Here is a 20,344-nt window from a genome sequence, read left to right on the forward strand (position 1 = left end):
CGGTTGCCAGTGTTCGGGAGCCAAAACCTTTGAGAACTAAGCTGTTCAAAAACCAAGGTACGACTGTAGTACCATATCATCTCAGCGGATCCTCAGTTTATTTTTTGTGGTTTTAAATGATTTCAGCGGATTCAGTGGAAGTCCAAACCTTTGCTTGTGGGACGTCAGGAGGCAGGATAGATTTGCGCGTCCACAATTTTACAGATGCAAATGGTTGTCCGTCTCTTTTCCTCCTGGTACAGAGCAAACCTTCTCTCCCATATTAGATATTCCTGGCTGGAATATCTCAGCGCTGCAGGCTGTGGGTAAATAATGATCTGGAGGAGGTTACACACTGGAGGTGCTTTTGGCAACTTTCCAATGTAAATTAGATGGAAATGAGGCTTCTGTGGAGGCCAAAGGCCCTTTTCAAATGGGCTAGTGGGGGATTAGTTAACATAACACTTGTGCTAAATGAAGCAGTTGACACAGCTTTCAGAGGGGAGAGCTGCTGCTCTAATTTACCATGAGAAAAGAGACCAGCCTCAATTTAGTCCTGCAGGAGAAGGAACTTGCAATCACAAGAATGTGTGGCCTGTATTTCCAAACCACTGAAATTTGAAGTGTTGACATTCTGGGCAGTGTTAAAATAAACCAAGATGATTTAAACCCTTTCGTGGGTGACTTATTTCAATGATCTAGGTGGATAGGTTTTCAATTCTGCCTTCACTATTTTTTATTTCACGGCAGAGGAGCCAATTCAGGATGCTCAGACCAAAGAAAGATAAATATTAAGCCCTGCTTTTATTCTCGAACCTGCCATTCTATATCACCTTTCCTGATGAGTGTGACATAGGATTGCAGCTCCCTTTGGACTCGGTGGCAGGACACATGCAAAACGATTGCAGTGTGAATTTGTTTTGAGTTTCTTTAGCTCTTTCCAGAGGTAACTTTCCTTTCAAATAAGTGTAGCTTTTCTTATTTTCCACTACTTTCTTTTTTCCCACCCCTTCCCTCTCTGAAAAGAAGAAAACTTGTTCTCCTTTGAAGAGCTTGCAAAAGAACAATCCCTTTTAAAAAGAACCAAAGAAGCTTAAATGCTTTAGGTCAGTTTTGCAGAAGAAAAGTCCATTATTTTTTTCTCTGGCTATTTGTTGCCCACTAGGACAACTCTTGGGATGCGGGTGGTGCTGTGGGTGGTGCTGTGGGTTAAACCACAGAGCCTAGGACTTGCCGATCAGAAGGTTGACGGTTTGAATCCCTGCAACGGGGTGAGCTCCGGTTGTTCGGTCCCTGCTCCTGCCAACCTAGCAGTTCAAAAGCACATCAAAGTGCAAGTAGATAAATAGGGACCGCTCCAGCAGGAAGGTAAACGGCGTTTCCGTGTGCTGCTCTGGTTCGCCAGAAGCGGCTTAGTCACGTTGGCCACATGACCCGGAAGCTGTCTGCGGACAAACAAAGCTCCCTCGGCCTATAGAGCGAGATGAGAGCGCAACCCCAGAGTCAGTCACGACTGGACCTAATGGTCAGGGGTCCCTTTACCTTTACCTAGGGCAACCCTCCTCCTTCTAATTAAAGGCAGCCTCAGGGATGTCTCATTCCCAAGTGATAATTTTACTATTTATACCCTGTACATCTTACTGGGTTGTCGCAGTCGCTCTGGGCAGCTTCCAATATATATAAAAATGTAAGAAAACATTAAGCATTAAAAAAAATTTCCTATACAGAATTACCTTAAGACAGCTTGGGGGTCAGATAACTCCATAGCCTCCAAAATTTCTCCAATGAAAACAGGACATCCTACGGAAAAGTGGGACATTCCAAGATCAGATCAGAAACTGTGATTGCTTCTCTAAATCAGGGACATCCTTGGAAAATAGGAACACTTGGAGGGTCTGTGCTTACCTTTTTCCCGAAGTTGGTAGGATTCAGCTACATGCTTCAAAATGCATGTCTTAATGTGCGTCTGGTATGCACATCATGGTAAGGTGTGGGCTTCCAGGCAGTACAATATAGCTTGCATTTCTGGGACATGCTAACTAGGCCAGGTTCAATGTCTCCTGCACTTTTCCTGAGTTTGCAAGCCTGATACCTTCTGGGCACTTACGATAGTGAAAAGGGAGTCAGGATCAGATGAAATGAACCTTAAGGACTAGATGTTTTGTACCACAGGGCAGGCCTGCCACAACTTGTCATTCATCAAGCTGAATGTGGCTTGCCACCTATGTCTTGCAGCTTGTCAGGGGCTCAGTAAGCCGTGCTTCTGCTGCCTGCTCAGGACTGAAAATCAAAAGTTGATCAATTGATGTCAGTGTCAGGAGCTTGCCCTACACTCAAGTAGGACCCTAGCAGAGACACATGTTCGACTGGCATGTTCTCTCCCTTCTGGTCGATCGTTCGGAAGCTTCAAAAACTTTCTTCAGCCTGAACATCACAGCGACCGATGTCAACAGACACCGACACACTTAGGGATCCGCAGAGACTTCGCAGCTTGCGTAACAGACCTCAGCAACTCAGCAATTTTGGCTAATCTACTTTATTTACATATAAACACACACGGAGCACTGCAACATGGCTCCCTCTCTCCCTAGCATTAGACAGCAAAGAGAAAAAACCAAAGGACAATAGTCCCACTTCACGGAACACAGTAACACAAACATCCTGCCTCCATCACTTCCCACTCTGTGGAGTCAAAACATATACCGTCATGTGAAAGACAACAATCCCATAACTGCAATAACGGAGCAGGAATTCTAACAGTCAGGTGGACCATGGACCAAACCAGGTGTGCAGGCTTGGCTACAAAAAAGGGCATTAAAAGCAAGATAGGAAGTAGGAGTAGGAGTAATAATAGGTGTCAAGCTGCTTAGTATCAGATGGCATAGCGTGGTGGTGGGCCACAGGGGCAGTTTGCCCCGGGCACAAAAAATTTAGGGGAGCAAAATTTCAACACCTGGTGCTGCCTCCGTACCGCTGGGTGCTTCCATTGCTGGGTGTCGTTGAAAACAGCTTCTCCATAACCAGGAAGCAACCTCTCCCTCCCTCCCACCTCCTTCATGCAGCCCCGGGCACTGGCAACCCATGATATGCCACTGGGGCAGCCTGCTTTTCAGCTGACCTCTGCTGTTGTGCCTTGAGCAGCAGCTTCATTTGCAGCCGTTCGGCGTGGAGAGGTAGTAACCGCCACTCTGTCAGGCAGCAGCAGAACAAGGAGCGATTGGGCTGCATGCAGGGCCTCCTCATCAGCTCAGCAGAGAGACCAGCAGCCTCCAGCTCCTCTTATCCTTGAGCTCTTTCTATTCCAGCTGGAGTTACAATAACTCTGTAACTCAGATCCGGGGTCTGACCCCCTCCCTCCCCATCTTCTTTCCTTCTGCACCAAGTCTTATGAGTTGCAAGCAGCAGAGGCAGCAAAGTCTGCAATGCACCTGGAACTGCAGTGGTGGCTGGTGCCCTTTGAGACTGGTAAAACAACAACAACAAACCTATGGTTATGTGAAACATACTCAATAAACACACGAGACGTAACCGGCTGTACTTTTGAATAAATAAGGTATACTATTCATTGTATCAAATTGTAGATTTCAACGGAAGTCTCATAAAGTTCAACGAAAAAAGCAGAAGACCCAATGGACCAGTTCATTGTCTAGACCAGTGTTTCCCAACCTTGGGCCTCCAGCTGTTTTTGGACTACAACTCCCATCATCCCTAGCTAGCAAGACCAGTGGTCAGGGATGATGGGAATTGTAGTTCAAAAACAGCTGGAGGCCCAAGGTTGGGAAACACTGGTCTAGACAGTTCATGCATAAGGTCCATACATGTATAAGTATCTATTCCACCTGTCTGTTCATAGAGTCTAATAAGCCACATGAAGGATTGTTACAGTTCCACAAAATCCTTTCACAGAGTCTAAGACAAGACCTTATTTATTCAAAGTACAGCCGGTTACGGGACCCGGGTGCCACTGTGGGTTAAACCACAGAGCCTAGGACTCACCGATCAGAAGGTCGGCGGTTTGAATCCTCGCGACGGGGTGAGCTCCTGTCGTTCGGCCCCTGCAAGTAGATAAATAGGTACCGCTCCGGCGGGAAGGTAAACAGCATTTCCGTGTGCTGCTCTGGTTCGCCAGAAGCGGCTTAGTCATGCTGGCCACATGACCCGGAAGCTGTACGCTGGCTCCCTCGACCAATAAAGTGAGATGAGCGCCGCAACCCCAGAGTCGGCCACGACTGGACCTAATGGTCAGGGGTCCCTTACAAGCATTGACCAGCACAGCATAGTAATACAATACAGAGGATGGCTGAGAGGCCCTCCTCTCAGCTCATTGCTGCAACCAACATCTAAACCCTGTAGACTAAAGGCCAGTCACCAAGGGTGGGGGTGGCTATCGTCTGAGTTGTTGTGTGACGGTTGTTACTGTCTGAACATTTTGAAGTTGCCATACTATAAGTCGGAGGTCAGAGGATCGGTGCATCTCGTTCAGTTACGGTCTAGGTGGCAGAAGCTCTTGAGCAGGGGTCAGCTAACTTTTTCAGCAGGGGGCCGGCCCATTGTCCCTCAGCCGGACTATATTTTGAAGGGGGGGGGGGGGGAAATGAACGAATTCCTATGCTCCACAAATAACCCAGAAATGCATTTTAAATAAAAGGACACATTCTACTCATGTAAAAACACGCTGCTTCCCGGACCGTTCGCAGGCCGGGTTTATGACTAGAGGCAATACCTAGACCCCCCCCAACCCATTTAAATGTGGGTGCCAGGGTTTGAAACTGGAGTTACCCCACAGAAGGTCTGAGCTTGAACAGTCCTCCCCCTGTTTGTAGCTGCATACCTATGTACGTGTGTCCCTGGGCTGCAGTTATGTGAAATATTTGGTGCACACATCACTGAATGATACGCGGAAAAACATTGTGATTACAAACAGCCTCCGCGGGTCTCTAGAGTAGTGTGCGTCTCCTTTGTTTTGCTTTCTTCGACAACCATTCCTGTTGCCTTTTAAAAAATTACATCCCACGAGGCATTTTCCACACCGGTGTTTTCCCACAAGTGTTGTATTCCGGCGATTAGTTTCTAAAAAGAGCATTGCCAGGTTTCTGAGCGGGACTCCAAGCTGTCCTTACTGGTCTCCCAGCTTCTCCCCGCTCACAAGGCCAGGCACACAATGATGTTTGGCGGTTGCTGGACACTCTGCACATGCTCAGAGGTGCTTCCTTTGCCATGCTAGCACTCCAGGCACTTGGAAATCAATTCCAGGGCTGAGCCCCCCCCACCCGCTGCCTGATTCCTAAGCCCAGACTTAAACGAAGCTCACCTCCTATAAAACCCTGCTGAATTCGTTAGGCTATGGCTGGGGTAGGGAAGATGGTGCCCCCCAACATCCATCACCCCTGACCATTGACCATGCTGCCTGGGGGCTGATGGGAGTCCAACAACACATAGAAAGCATCGCATTGCCAACTGCCAGCTACTTACGGCCTTTTGCAAAAATAGCCTGTCTGGTGTTTTTCCCCCCCTTAGCGTTTGAATCCAAACATCTTGGCATTTCAGAACAAAGCTCCAAAGCTGCCTTGTCCACCTATTCTAGCATGGGCTAGAATTCTAGGAAGAGCAAGAAGCTGCAGCATGAAAAGGATCTCCCAGGAGATACGGAATAAGCTCCCTGGATCGCTAGCACTAGTGGTGACACGCGCCAGACAAAGGATCTGGCGTTCTATAAAGGAGGCAGCAGGCAGGGACAGGCAATTGGCTGGATTGTCAGGAGAGAGAGCAGCTCTTGTGTCTCAGAGCTGGGAGAGCAAAGTACGGGGAGCAGCCAGAGCGAACTTGGGCTGCAGGCGAGCACTTCTGCAAGATCAGCTTTGGAAAAGGTAAGTTACTTTGCTTATTATGTGTTTGTGTGGTTTTTCCTTCTTAGATTTTTTATTTTTATTTTTAAAGCATTTTAGTCTTTTATGCAACTTTCCCAAATATGCACACATTCCCACTTTTCCCAAAACCAAAAGGCTTTGAGGGCATTGCTGGGTGGTTTCGCTGGAATGCCTTTTTAGACATCCGTGCTGAATTTTGTGCTGGGGAAGGAGTAAGAATCTTGACAGCTTCCTTTTGACACTCATAAGGTGGTGGCGGCACATGGCTATGTCTGGAAAGGGCTGCTCCTTCACAGGTGACTAAATCCAGACCTGGAGGGTGACGGTTGTACCCTCTGCTCTTTCCCACATTGCTGCTGACATTGTAGCATAAGCATTGCAGTTAAGAGACTGGCGGTGGAGCTGTTCTCATTTTGTCCGTCTGAATAACATTCCACAGCTGAGATTGCATGGAATTCGGCGGGGAGGTGGGTATTATTAGGTTGTTCTTGTTTTTGTTTTTGTTTTGCGTTTTTATATTATGATTTTAAGTTGTGAACCGCCCTGAGACCTTCTGGTATACAAATTTAATGCATAATAATAACAATGACAATGGTGAAGAAACAGGGAATATCAACAACCGAGTGAAATTCTGGAAGCTTTCAAGAGTTTAGCATTTAAAACCATGTGGTGTGTTAAAATCACGTACACCCCTGGGTGGAAAATGCCACTAAACTGGACACTTTGAGGCTTCCTTTACATTCTACATGCCATTACATGCGATGTATACAACATGATAGGGCTACTTTCTTAAACCACAGCAGCCTCAACAGTTTCTGTCATATTTATTTTTGAAATATTCAGGCAACAGATTCTTATGCTTTAGCATGCAAGGTAGCTAGCTCATTGTGTGTCTTGTGGAATATTTTTATAGTGTTTAATTAATACAGATTCACTCAGTGCCCCAAGAGGCAGATCTGTAGCTTTGCATTCCTTGTCTTAAGCACATACTACGTGGAACTATCCTACCGAAATCTGTGGGTATGTTTCCATTTAAAGGACTTTCGATGGCATTTCCATATAAAGTATTTGGGAGCAGGTTGCAGGTCTTGTTGAATTTCCTCCCCTTTGAGTGTATATGACAGTGACAGCTATGAATTCCTTGCCTAGGTTGCAAGTTCTTTGCATGTGCATACATATAGGAACTATTTAGCTATCTTTGTCGATTCTTTCCTAAACACCGTTTAAAAGATAATAACAGCAACAGCAACAGAGTCCTCGGACTTTCATCCCACTTAAAACAATACAGTGTCCAGTGGAAAATACCAGCTCAACATGTAATTCTCTCTGGTCATATTGCAATACCCAGTGCTTTTTTTGTGATCCTACTTACTAATACAGAGTACCTCTTATTTTCCCTGCCCATGGCAGCTATTATGGGCTGGCACCCACAGCACATTTATCAAGGCACCTCATTTTTTATTTTTTACCCCCCCCCAAAAAGCACAGGCAGTACCTTATTATATACAGATTTCAGTTCCATAATATATGTACGTTTTTATAATGTGGGGCAAAATCCAGATAAGGAGAAACACCTTTGAATACTGTTGACATCAGCAGGAGAGATTTAAGGACATTTTTTCCAACGAAATCAAAGTGCCTTAAAAAGGTACTTTGTTATGGCTAGAATTTGCCAACACCGTTTGGCTGAAAAATCTCAGAACTGCCCCCCTCTCATCAGAAAGGCCAAACTGGATATGGGCAGAGAGAAAACTCTTTATACTCGAGCCTGTGTGCGCACACACATAGAATACCAGCTTATAAATATTAAATATAATTAACACTATACAGCAAGCATCCCATGTGATTTAGATATGATTTTCCTTTGATGACTTGGGGGGGGGTATTTAATTCTGGATTTGGATGGCTCCCGAATTTTAGGTGGTTATCCTTTTCGGCGATAAAATAAGAACAACGAAAAACAGAACTGCAAACCTTTGCAAATATTGGCAGCAAGGGGGTTGGGCAATCCGTTTGAGAATGTGGCATTGCGGGGAGGGAGGGGGTTAACTTGCCCTGTTCCTTATAACCACCACCTCCCAAGCTGTTATTTGGCTTGTTAGGAAAATGTGTGCTTTTTCCTTGCAGGGCAAATAGCAGCTCCGTAGGAAGGGCAGTTTGTATGCAGTGGAGGGGGAAGCAATGAAACCCCACCCCCCAGTCTCTGCCCCGTTGTGGCCCTATATCTGGATGCACCCCCCCGCTCGTGCCACAGCTGTTTGTAAAAGTTCACAGAGACCAAAGAGCTATTTGCGTATCCCCGTTGTCTCATTTCATTTCACCCTAAACTGGATATGATGGTGGGAAATCATTATGACTGTACTTTTTTTTAAGGCCAAATGCAGCCCCGGGGGATCCCCCAGCGCAGTCTGAGACAGGTGCTGTGAAGGTAGGCTTAGTCCTCCCTGGCACAATTTTGTTTGCCTCCTGAACTTAATAGCAGCTTGGGGGGGGGGGGCTTTCAGATTAGAAAAAAAGCATGAGATGGGAAAGGGTTTTGTGGTTCTGATCTAGGTGCCTCCCCGCTCCCCAGCAGCTGCAATTTTTTGCTTTAAAAACTGCTTTTTGTCTGTCTGTCTGTCTGTCTGTCTGTCTGTCTTTCCTTCCTTATATTTTCTGGCTATTTCTCTCTTAGATTTTACACACACACACACACACACACACACACACACAGAGAGAGAGAGAGAGAGAGAGAGAGAGAGAGAGAGAGAGAGAGAGAGAGAGAAAATATTTAAAAATTGAATTAAATCAGGGGACAACCTTTATTTCAGGGGGGAAATGACTCTTGGCAATGCCTTTTCCTAAATGCGCTTTTAATTGGGGGTACTAATCTTAGCTTGTTTATTTGGCCCCCCTTCTAATTGCTGTGTTTGGGGTAATTCTTACATAAAAGCAGACTTCATTAGCGAAACCAATGTATTACTTAGAATGCAGTCCCATTAATTTCCGTGGCGCTTAATTGCTGCATAATGACCCTGATTCAAAATTCCACAAGGGTTCTTACGCACAACCGACTGAAGTGAATGAGGTACCCTCTGCTCATAAGGGAACTCTACGCGAATAGTGCAGTATTTGCATGGTTATCGAAGCCTCTGAGCTGGGACCAGTGCGTCTAAGGAATTGTATGCACCAATACTAAAAAATTGCATCTCAGTATTTTTGTTTCCCTCTGCTACTCTGCTACTTTTAAATAAATAAATAAATTAGCAAAATAGTGTAATTTTTTAATCTTTTGGGCTTGCAAACATTAATTATATTGTAGCAGTGATCTAATACATGCAGATTCAGTAAAAAAGAAGTTTATTTTGTTGTTTAAGTGGTCGGAAACTTCAGTCTGCCTGAAAAAATAATAATTCTTTATTATAATTCTTTTAAAGGACCCATGAACCCAACAATAATATTGAAATGCCGCTGCTTATTGGGCTACGAAAGCTCAAGAAAAGCTTTGGGTTCTGTCCAGCTCTGCTTAAAGTAGATTCACTGAAATTAAGTTAGTCATAGCTATTTACTTGAGTGTGTCTGCTCTGAGTAAATCTACCACTGGGGTACAACCCTCTTCAGCCCATAACCTCTTTTCCAAATTGACTCAGTGGAACAGGAAAATAACAGAAAAGTGCCTCTGACCATATGCAGTGTGCATTTTCCGTGTGCGCTGCTGAAAAATGGCAATAAATCTGCAGGCATCTGAGATTAGAGAGCATGGCTTTAAAAAGCGAATGTTTGGCTAGGTGAGCAAGCTTTGAGCACCTAGAAGTGAAGTGCTATCTTCGGAAACAGCATCCATTTTCTGTGATGGTGCTGTCTAGGAGTGTTGACTGTATGTCACGGAATGCTTTCATTTTTTGTGTGTGTTTTAGCTAGGCAGTCCATATTAAATTGCTGTTTCAATTGTTGTTTTAACAAACGGGGGCCGTTTTAATCGTTTAAGGGGTTTAGTTGTTGCTGTTGTTGTAGGTTGCTTTGAAAATGAAGGAGAAGCAGGGTAGACATATTTTCTCACATGCCTCCATTCCCACCATGGACCCACATTTGCATTGTTGAGCAAATCCATGTGCCATAGATCGTGGGTAGGCAAACTAAGGCCCAGGGGCTGGATCTGGCCCAACTGCCTTCTAAATCCAGCCCGCGGACAGTCCGGCAATCAGTGTGTTTTTACATGAGTAGAATGTGTGATTTTATTGAAAATGCATCTCTGCGTTATTTGCGGGGCAGAGGAATTCGTTCATATTCCCCCCCCCCAAAAAAAAAAATATAGTCCGGCCCCCCACAAGGTCTGAGGGACAGTGGACCGGCCCCCTGCTGAAAAAATTTGCTGACCCCTACCATAGATACTCTACTGAAACCATTTTTTTTGTAGTCAGTTTAGTTGCACGACTGTAGGCTTGGCGTGAGTACATATAACAAAAGAAGTTGGGCAGTTTACTCCTTCGTGCTGGGAAAATCTCATTCCGGCTCCCTTGCTCAAAATGGCGCCCTGATAATGCTAGAACCACATCAGCTGCATTGCTGGGTCTGTTTTTTTGTAGAGCTCTAGCTTTAGGGTGCTGGTTTCCTTCACAGAACTACGGTAAGTGGGGAAGTCCGCTTCATTGATTCCTTGGCTAAGAAACATACAACTCATAATTGTACGTCCATGCCTTGCTGATAGTGGATTTAATGTCTTTCTGCTGCGGAAAAGAATAAATGCCGTTGTCTGAACCACACAGGGCTTTGTTTATTTTAAAAATGAGGTAGTATTTATTTATTATTACATTTGTATTGTGCTGTTTGTCCAGGGGGAGCTCAGAGTGGCGCAGATGGGACTATTCCGTTTTCTTTTACCCATCACAATGGGGGTGGAAAAACCGCTCTAGATTTTCCAGCCCACTCCCAAGTTATTTAAAACCAGGAATTTGTATGTTGTTAAGGGGTTAAGAGCCCACTCTGTCAGTCTTAAGCATTGCAGTTGTTAAAGGCCTCCAAAATTCTGCTTCCTTGATAATACTGGGCTGCTTAGGGTAGGCAATTAGCTCCAGTTGATATTAAAAGTCTCATTTTGGATGCTTAGCAGCATCCTTCAGCCCCAGACAGCATTAAGCAGGGGCTGATGGGAATTGTAGTCGAAAACATTTGGAGAGAACCAGGTGGGGGAAGACTGTTACTAGCAGGCATGGCCAAACTCTGCCCTCCAGCTGTTTCGGGACTACAGTTCCCATCATCCCTGACCACTGGTCCCGTTAGCTAGGGATGATGGGAGTTGTAGTCCAAAAACAGCTGGAAGGCCACGTTTGGCCATGCCTGGGTGTATTCACTTAGAGAATTGCAGCTAGAAACTTTGTTTACTTTCTTACGTTTGTAAGATATTTCTTCATACATTTTAAAAGAGGCCTTTAGGATACATTTTGAGCCTTACTAATTAGGTGTTTGGGCATTTTACTGTTCTGAGGGGTGATCTTGTTTTTTTGGAATCTGTTTTTAATTTGAATTTTGTTGGCTATACTAATACATACATATATCGACACATTCTAAGTTCTTGTAATTTCCCATCACTTTCCCATACCTCGTCCCTTGTCCCATACCTACTAGACCCTTGTCTAAATGGCTCCTTGTGGATGGTAATAATAATAATAATAATAATAATAATAATAATAATAATAATAATAATAATAATTTACAGTGGTACATCCAGTTACAAACTTAATCTGTTCCGGAGGTCCATTTGTAACCAGAAACCATTCTCAACCTGAGGCGCGCTTTTGCTTATGGCGCACAGGCAATTTCCGCTCACATCCAGGGGCAAAGTTCGCTTCCAGGAGCACAAACTTCCGGGTTAGCGGAGCTTGTTACCCGAAGGGTGCGCAACCAGAAGTGTTTGCAAACAGAGGTACCACTGTATTTATTTATACCCCGCCCACTTGGCTTGGTTTCCCCAGCCACTCTGGGCAGCTCCCAACAGAATATTAAAAACAGAATAAAACATCAAACATTAAAAACTTCCCTAAACCGGGCTGCCTTCAGATGTCTTCTAAAAGTCAAATAGTTGTTCATTTCTTTGACATCTGAAGGGAGGGCGTTCCACAAGGAGGGCGCCATTACTGAGAAGGCCCTCTGCCTGGTTCCCTGTAACCTCACATCTCACAGCAAGGGAATTTCCAGAAGGTCCTTGGAGCTGGATATCTTCTATTTCCTAATACATATGGAGTGGGGTGTGTGTGTGTGTGTGTGTGTGTGTGAGAGAGAGAGAGAGAGAGAGAGAGAGAGAGAGAGATCATTGTACACAGTCCTCTGTTCATCAAACTCTTAGAGCTTTATTTATAATTAAGCGGGATACAAATTCTGTTAAATAAAATAAATACACTTAGACATAAAGTATCTTGGCCCATGTTTGTTGTTGTTGTTTTGGGAACTGAACTCTCTTTTGGGAGATGACTTTTCCAATTCGACAATTCTATGATTCTATCTCTATAGCCAGTAGCTATAGAGCTGGATCGGGGCCCTATTATTTTCTTAACTCTTTTTGAAGTTCAACGATGGGGATGCTAAAGGCGAGTTGACACATGCATGTACGTCAGCTTGATCTATCTGTCCTTGATTAGACCGTACACTCAATAGCTGCTGCACTCAATGTGTGAACGGACACTACTGAGAAGCCTATTGTTGGGGGTGATGTGGAAGGTCTGTCTGGGCAGCTATGGCCCATTCATCCGTGCGCCCCTAGATTCTGCCATCATAACATGGTGAGCAGGCATATGCACGATACAGGCCAGATACAAATCTAAGCTATTTATATACCCTGGAGGTCTGAATCTCTTTAAATTTTACTTCTTCGTAAGCCCTCATTCCCACTGGATTATACAGAGGTTCTTTGCTAGCCTATGAGGGTTACTGCTGCTTGAGCGGCCATTTATTGCGGAATAAATGCACCAGAAACGCAGCTTTTGTGCGAGGAACTGCTGCGGCTGGTGCTGTTTAAGTAGCCTGAATAGATTCACTAAGGGATGCTGCCCAAAGCCTTGGCTATTGAGAAACAGATCTTCATTTGTAGCTCCCTGCATTGGTTAATCTTTTGTATGGTAGTAGCCTTTGGGTGAGCTTCGTTCATCATGTTCATTTGGGGCTTCTGAGGTGCTGCTCTCGATTCTAACTTGTTTGCTCGGACTTCATTCTGTGTGAAGTTTCAAAGAGGTGAAGGTAATAATGTGTATACTTTCACATCGTTGTCCTGTTTTTTATTTGGTCAAATAGGTCTTTGAAGCACTATGAAATATGTTTGACAGCATACAGCAGTGATATGGGTATACACACCCTGGACAACAATTTATCTTCTGTACAATTTCTATATTCTGGAGCGGTCAGAATCATTTTTATTCACATTTTGTACTATGCCAATAAACCCTACTGGCTGAGAAGACATTCTATAAAGCCAGACTTACTTCAACAGATATATATCAGAGCCTTTCTTTGGGGTTCATTCTCTGACACCATCCACATAATGGCTCGTGAAGCAATTTCATTCATAAACATGAAAGCTTTTTTGTCTGAATGGGCCATCCTTGCACCTAACAGACAAGAAAACCCTAAACCTCACATTTTCATGATGTTTGGACATTTAAAAGTGCCCATATGTAACAGAGCAGCTTCAAATAAGACTCAAAGCAGGCAATCTGAATCAGGTCACTTTGGATCCCGGATATGGATCTTGTTTTATTGCATTATTACGGAATATTTACTCAAGAGATTTCTGTTTGCAAAGCTAACCTTGACAACAGACCCTCCAACATTTCTCCGTTGAAAATAGGGACGTCCTATTCAATAGTGGTAACAACAACAATAAATTTTATATCCTGGCCATCTGACTGGGTTGCCCCAGCCACACTGGGCAGCTTCCAACATCTATAAACATAATAAAACATGAAACTTTTAAAAAAGAATTCTCTATACAGTGGTACCTCTGGTTACAAACTTAATTTGTTCCAGAGGTCTGTTCTTATCCTGAAACTGTTCTTAACATGAGGCACCATTAGTGAAAGCACACATCCCACTGCCCACACACCTCTGGCGCGCGATTTCTGCTCGCATCCCGGGGCAAAGTTTGCATCTGGGAGCAACTACTTCCAGGTTAGCGTAACTCATAACCCAACACATACGCAAGCAGAAGCGTTCGTATCCAGAGGTATCACTGTGCAGGGCTGCCTTCAGATGTCTTCTAAAGGTTACTTATCTCCTTGGCTCGGAGGTCACATAACTCCATACCCTCCAACATTTCCCCAGTGAAAATAGGGACGTCCTAAGGGAAAGCGGGACATTCCGGGATCAAATTAGAAACTGGGATGGCTTCTGTAAATCTGGGACTGTCCCTGGGAAACAGGGACACTTGGAGGGTCTGAGGCAAAAGGATTCAAAGCACAGCTCCCTGAGGTAGGGCTAAGAAGACATTTTAAGGTGAAGGCAAATAGAGAAGAGCAATAATCCCATGACACTTAGCCACAACTGAACATGGTGGAATTTCTGAGTAAACATGCTTAGGATTGGGCTGCATGTTGGGAGGCCGTAAATAAATAAATGTCCCACCTACAAACTGGGAGTCTGCCAGCTATTTGAAAAGGATTCCTTGGGTGGATGGGGGACTCTGTTTGCTGATCTTGTACAAATGTCAGAGAGACAAGGATGCATTTTGAAGCATGCCATCTAACGGAGAAACCCACAAAGGTCGCTATTTGCTCACAGAGCTTGTGCTGACAAAAGCAGAGAGCAAAAGAAAGGAAGAGGGCAGCTCTGGCTATCCTTTCACAAATATTGCTGCTCCCCTTGGAGTGATCAGCTAATGGGGCGCTAGTGACCTTTGGTCTACTCAAACATTTCAGGCCCGTACAAAGCAGAAGTGAAATAGAGAGGCACTGGGTTTGCAGTTGGACTCTAGGTTTGAGCTATCTTACTGAAGGGTTTAGGGACGCGGGTGGCACTGTGGTCTAAACCACAGAGCCTAGGGCTTGCTGATCAGAAGGTCGGCAGTTCGAATCCCCGCAACGGGGTGAGCTCCTGTTGCTCGGTCCCTGCTCCTGCCAACCTAGCAGTTTGAAAGCACTTCAAAGTGCAAGTAGATAAATAGGTACCGCTCCGGTGGGAAGGTAAACGGCGTTTCTGTGTGCTGCTCTGGTTCTCCAGAAGCAGCTCAGTCATGCTGGCCACATGACCCAGAAGCTGTCTGTGGACAAATCCCGGCTCCCTCAGCCTAATAGAGTGAGATGAGCGCTGCAACCCCAGAGTTGTCTGCGACTGGACCTAATGGTCAGGGGTAAAGGTAAAGGGACCCCTGACCATTAGGTCCAGTCGTGGCCGACTTTGGGGTTGCGGCGCTGATCTCGCTTTATTGGCCGAGGGAACCGGCGTACAGCTTCCGGGTCATGTGGCCAGCATGACTAAGCCACTTCTAGCGAACCAGAGCAGCGTACGGAAACGCTGTTTACCTTCCCGCCAGAGTAGTACCTATTTATCTACTTGCACTTTGACGTGCTTTTGAACTGCTAGGTTGGCAGGAGCAGGGACCGAGCAACGGGAGCTCACCCCATCGCGGGGATTCGAACCGCCGACCTTCTGATCGGCAAGTCCTAGGCTCTGTGGTTTAATCCACAGCACCACCAATGGTCAGGGGTACCTTTACCTTTATTGAAGGGTTAAAAAAAATGTTTATTTCTATCCTCTGGCTGCAGTTCAGCTAGTCCTTTCATGATGACCTTTACACTTTTCTCTTCCTCTAGTTCTGCCGGTTCTTGAGAATGACCAGAAAGATCTTCACCAACAGCAGGGAGAGGTGGAGGCAGCAGAACGTCAACAGCGCATTTGCCAAGCTGAGGAAGCTCATTCCCACCCACCCTCCGGACAAAAAGCTCAGCAAGAACGAGACCCTCCGCTTAGCCATGAGGTACATCAACTTCCTTGTCAAGGTGCTTGGGGAACAAGGCCTGCAGCAGCCAGGGATGAATCCACGGGGAAGGATACTGGGACTGTTCCAGCCAAGTCCAAGTTTGGAAAGCATGGAAGACTTGACTCTCATTGAAGACTCTGAGGTCCCTTCTCCCAACACAAGCAGCAATGCCCCAGAATGTTGGTCAGAGGCCTCATCTCCGTGACCTGCTGTTTGTCGGGGCTGTAGCCCTCCTGGTAGTAATTTGATAGTTTCCCTTCTTTATACAAGTTGTGGGTTGTCTGCCTATGTACAGTATTTATACATATATCTTTTGCTCTTTTAACGAATGTATTTTGTGTAACGGTTTCTTTGGGAGATGCTAATTTTCAGTACTTAAAAAGAGGGATATCAAATCTCTGGAAGTTGATCAGGATTCCAGCAGCTCTACATGCCACCAAGTGCTTTGATCTCAAGGCCAAGGATCTTTGATACGGCTCACAGAAAACTACCCATGATGCATTGGTGAGAGTTATTGGAGCCAATAGCTGGTGACTGAGCAGCAACGTAACTTCTAGGCCCAGTTCATACAATTATTGGGCTGTGGAGCCAGTGTGGTGTAGTGGTTAAGAGCGGTAGTCTCGTAATCTGGTGAACCGGGTTCGCTTCCCTGCTCCTCCACATGCAGCCGCTGGGTGACCTTGGGCTAGTCGCACTTCTTTGAAGCCTTTCAGCCCCACTCACCTCACAGAGTGTTTGTTGTGGGGGAGGAAGGGAAAGGAGAATGTTAGCCGCTTTGAGGCTCCTTCGGGTAGTGATAAAGCAGGATATCAAATCCAAACTCCTCTTCTTCTCTTCTTTTCTGTGGTGGAGTGAGTCCTCTCTACCTTGTTTCCTGCAATGTGTGGCATGAGGGCTGCATGTGATCTCCTCTTACCTTTCCTAAAAGGAAAGAAACGCTTGAGTTGGGCCACTGCAGAGACAGCTGTATGAGGAAAATCTTCATGTCACACATTTCTGGAGGCTTGTGGAAGGAAGGGCGGCAAGCCCATTTCTTCACTTCTGAGTAACGTATACTGAAGATTCAATCTATCTTCAGTTTAAATTGTTTTAAAAGTCAAGGCCATCCTAACATCAAAAGGTAGTTGCTTTCAGCAGCAGACTCCAGAGAGAGCACCATATCCCTGCCTTCAGTCTTGGTCTGAAAAATGAGCCCTGGAGCAGAGGTTGTTGTATTTTTCAAAAATCTTTTTGCCTCAGGTGAAAACAGTACCTAAGCCCCCTGCTAACTCATTTCTGTTGCCTTCATCAGCCATGCAAGTTACGAATCATCGTCATTGCTCTTATGTCTGCATCTCATTTCCAGTTTTTTCTTTTTGCTTTGCAGCTTATGTCAGAACTGGAAAATCAAACCAAAAGATATTTGGTATATTTTCAGAGTGAAAACACATAAGCCAAGAGAGGATGAATCATGCCCAGTACACCTGCTGCAGTTTCATTCAAAATTGCCAAAATAAATAAACTAGGGTTGCTTATTTAATCCCCCCCAAAAACATTTGAATCTTAAAAGACATACATTCAAATTTGATTATTTTTCAGGAACAGCAACTGTTTACTCTGGTTTTGTAGATTGGGGGGCAAAAATATTTTTAAATTTGGCTATAGTCAGTAGGAAGGCGGCGTGGACTTTTAAACTCACACAATTTAAATTTAACAAGTGGAACTAATCAAATTGCTCAAGAAATGTTTCCTAATGGGAAACACAGTTTAACTGAAACATACCCGTTCCACTGCTTTTTATAAGGCAGCAGGTTGCTGGTTGGATTATTTACAATGAAAGAGAAATAAGACTACATTATATTTCACCTACTTCTCAGACATTCATCAAAGGCACTATTCCCAAACTTTTGTTGATTTACAGAACAATCCTAAGCATGTCTACTCAGAAGTAAGTCCTACTGAATTCAATGTTGCTTACTCCCAGGCATGTATGGTTAGGATTGCAGCCCAAGGCACCCTTTTTATGGATTAAAACTGGTTGTACAATTCAGGGCCAGGCTAGATGTGACATATGACGAGTGCTTTCTGTTTTATTTACTAAAACAGCAGCATTGGATACCCTGAACGAGATCGGAACAGTGGTGTTGGGGGAGAGCTCTTAAATCAGGAAGAAGGCTCTCAGAAAGCAGGTTGCTTTCTGGGAGCAAATAGCAGCTTTAGGGGTGCCCCCTCCCCAATCTGGACTGAGACAACAGTGGCGGCAAAGGGTTAATGCTAGCAGTCCACTGCAGCCCACCATGGTTCTTACTTGTACAGTGGTACCTTGGTTCTCAAACTTAATCCGTTCCGGAAGTCTGTTCCAAAACCAAAGCGTTCCAAAACCAAGGCGTGCTTTCCCATGGAAAGTAATGCAAAATGGATTAATCTGTTCCAGCCTTTAAAAAACAACCCCTAAAACAAGCAATTTAACATGAATTTTACTATCTACCGAGACCATTGATCCATAAAATGAAAGTAATAAACAATGTACTGCAGTCACACTATCAATCAATCAATCAATCAGTAGCTGGACTGGGTTCCACACAGTCACACACAAAAAGAGCCGCAAAAACAAAACGCAAAATAAATAGCCAAAACAGACAGAACTCAGTGTAACACTAAAATCGAAAGCGTCATACTCAAAACAGAGCACGTTCAGCTTCTGAAAAAAGTCCGCAAACCGGAACACTTCCGGGTTTGCAGTGTTTGGGTTCCAAATTGTTTGAGTTCAAGGCGTTTGAGAACCAAGGTAACACTGTATACAAATAAATACACAAGCAGTAATCATGTCAATAACATAACATAACATCTAATCTGGCTTCAATCTTACACCGGAAAAGGCTAACTTTTCGGAGTAGAAGTTTGAATTGCCTGCCTATGGAGGATCTCCCCTGCCCTCAGTGTTTCTGCACGAGTAGCCAATTTGAGCAGCCACCCGATCGATCGTCTTTTCAGTTGCAAGGGGCAGCCCCTTCTGAGAGTGTATGCCTGCGCTGAGAAGAATGGGCTGGATGATCCAATCCCATCTGCAGAAGGGGCACAGTGGAGTTAATATCCCCCTTCCCCAGGAGGCAGATCTGGGAGCGGTAAATCATGCAAGAGACACAACTAGCAGCCTTCTCTGTGTGAGAGCATTTTGAGCCCACACAGAAACCTCTGAGGATGTAATTGTGTGATTTCGGGCGGCATATCGAGAATGGTTGGACTAAAGTGTTAACTCCTCCAGCCAAGTCAATGAAATAGAAGTATTTCATTTAATTTTAACTGCATCTTTCATTATTATTATTATTTTAGAAAAGTTGCCACTCAGCCCTTAATTATCCTGAAGATACTATCAAGGAGAATCTGCCACTTGGGAAAAAAAAACTCTAGCCACTAATAGTGTTTCCCCATTATTATTATTTTTAAAACATCTTTTAAAATGCTTATTTTGTTACACCTGCCTGCTTCTAGATAAGTTGAAGCTTTGGGATGTTTCTCATCTTTCCTTCCTTTTTATTTTATTTTTTTAAAAAATCTTTATTAAACATATTTAACAAAATTATACAGCAATATACTATATTACAATTTATATCCCATCCCATACAGCAATTTTTTTTTTAAAAAAAAGAATGCAAGAAATTTAAACGGACCTAAAATAGACTTCCAAATGTTCTCAAAAAACCTTGAATTACACTTGTTATATTTTACACAGCATCATACTAATTATATTATTTTCATAAATCTTTATTTTCATAATTCTCTTTCCTTCCTTTCACTGGCTACTGCAATGCCTTCACACGCTCTCCCTGTGTACATACCTCATGTAAAGCACTTTGCACACTGTAAAGTGTTCTGGGGACTATTGATTATAAATGTGGCTGTCATCAGCCTTTTAAATCTATTTATTTATCTATTATCCAGGTTTATTTTTTATTGTGTGTGTTTTTAAACTGTTCATCTTAGGAAGATGCTCACCTTCTTAACAAACATTTGTAAAGTTTTAAAGCTTATTAGGGGAAAATCAATACGTTACTTCATTCATTTGTTTCCAGTATTCATATACAGCATTTCAAGAGCAAAGCTCTCCTGAGGTGGCTTACAGAAACATTCGAAATCATAAAACATAAAACCCTTTCATTACAAAACTTTAAAGAAAAGGAAAAGCAGTTTAAAAACAGGATAACGGCTCAGCATGGTAATTCAGATCAGATTATAATCAAAAACAGAAACAGTTTAAATGTAATGAAAGACCTTATACAATTAAAGACCAGTCTGATTGCTACGTGTTCCAAACACTTGCCCCTCAACAGGCAATTGCATTCTCTGTGTTGAAGTTTCCAAACCATTTCGAAAGACAGCCTCATATAGAATGCATTACAGTGGGCTAGTCTGTAACCAGGACGTAAACAAGTGAGGGAAGATATTTTTTCTCTGGAGGTTCGTAGCTGGCAGAGCAGCTTGAGCTGCTTTGAGCATCCCAGTCACTGATTCTGTCACCTGTGCCTCCATAGATAGCTCTGTTTGCAGGAGGAAACAGCCCCCACAGCTGCAAACT

At 44.1% G+C, this 20,344-nt stretch overlaps 1 protein-coding gene across 1 annotated transcript; it reads left to right on the forward strand.

The window, feature by feature from the left end:
- Window positions 1-5,591: 5,591 nt before the first annotated feature.
- TAL2 (TAL bHLH transcription factor 2) lies at window positions 5,592-18,991 on the forward strand. The gene is made up of 2 exons (XM_028712840.2): window positions 5,592-5,846; window positions 15,623-18,991. Exon 2 carries the CDS (start codon window positions 15,641-15,643, stop codon window positions 15,992-15,994), a length of 354 nt encoding a protein of 117 aa, XP_028568673.1. The 5' UTR covers window positions 5,592-5,846; window positions 15,623-15,640; the 3' UTR covers window positions 15,995-18,991.
- The last annotated feature ends 1,353 nt before the right edge of the window (window positions 18,992-20,344 follow it).

This window comes from Podarcis muralis, chromosome 17 (genome assembly GCF_964188315.1).
Source record: "Podarcis muralis chromosome 17, rPodMur119.hap1.1, whole genome shotgun sequence".
NCBI lineage: Eukaryota > Metazoa > Chordata > Lepidosauria > Squamata > Lacertidae > Podarcis > Podarcis muralis.

What these genes read in the sequence shown, in the direction of transcription:
- TAL2 (XM_028712840.2), top strand. Translation starts at nt 15,641, where the DNA reads ATGACCAGAAAGATCTTCACCAACAGCAGGGAGAGGTGGAGGCAGCAG.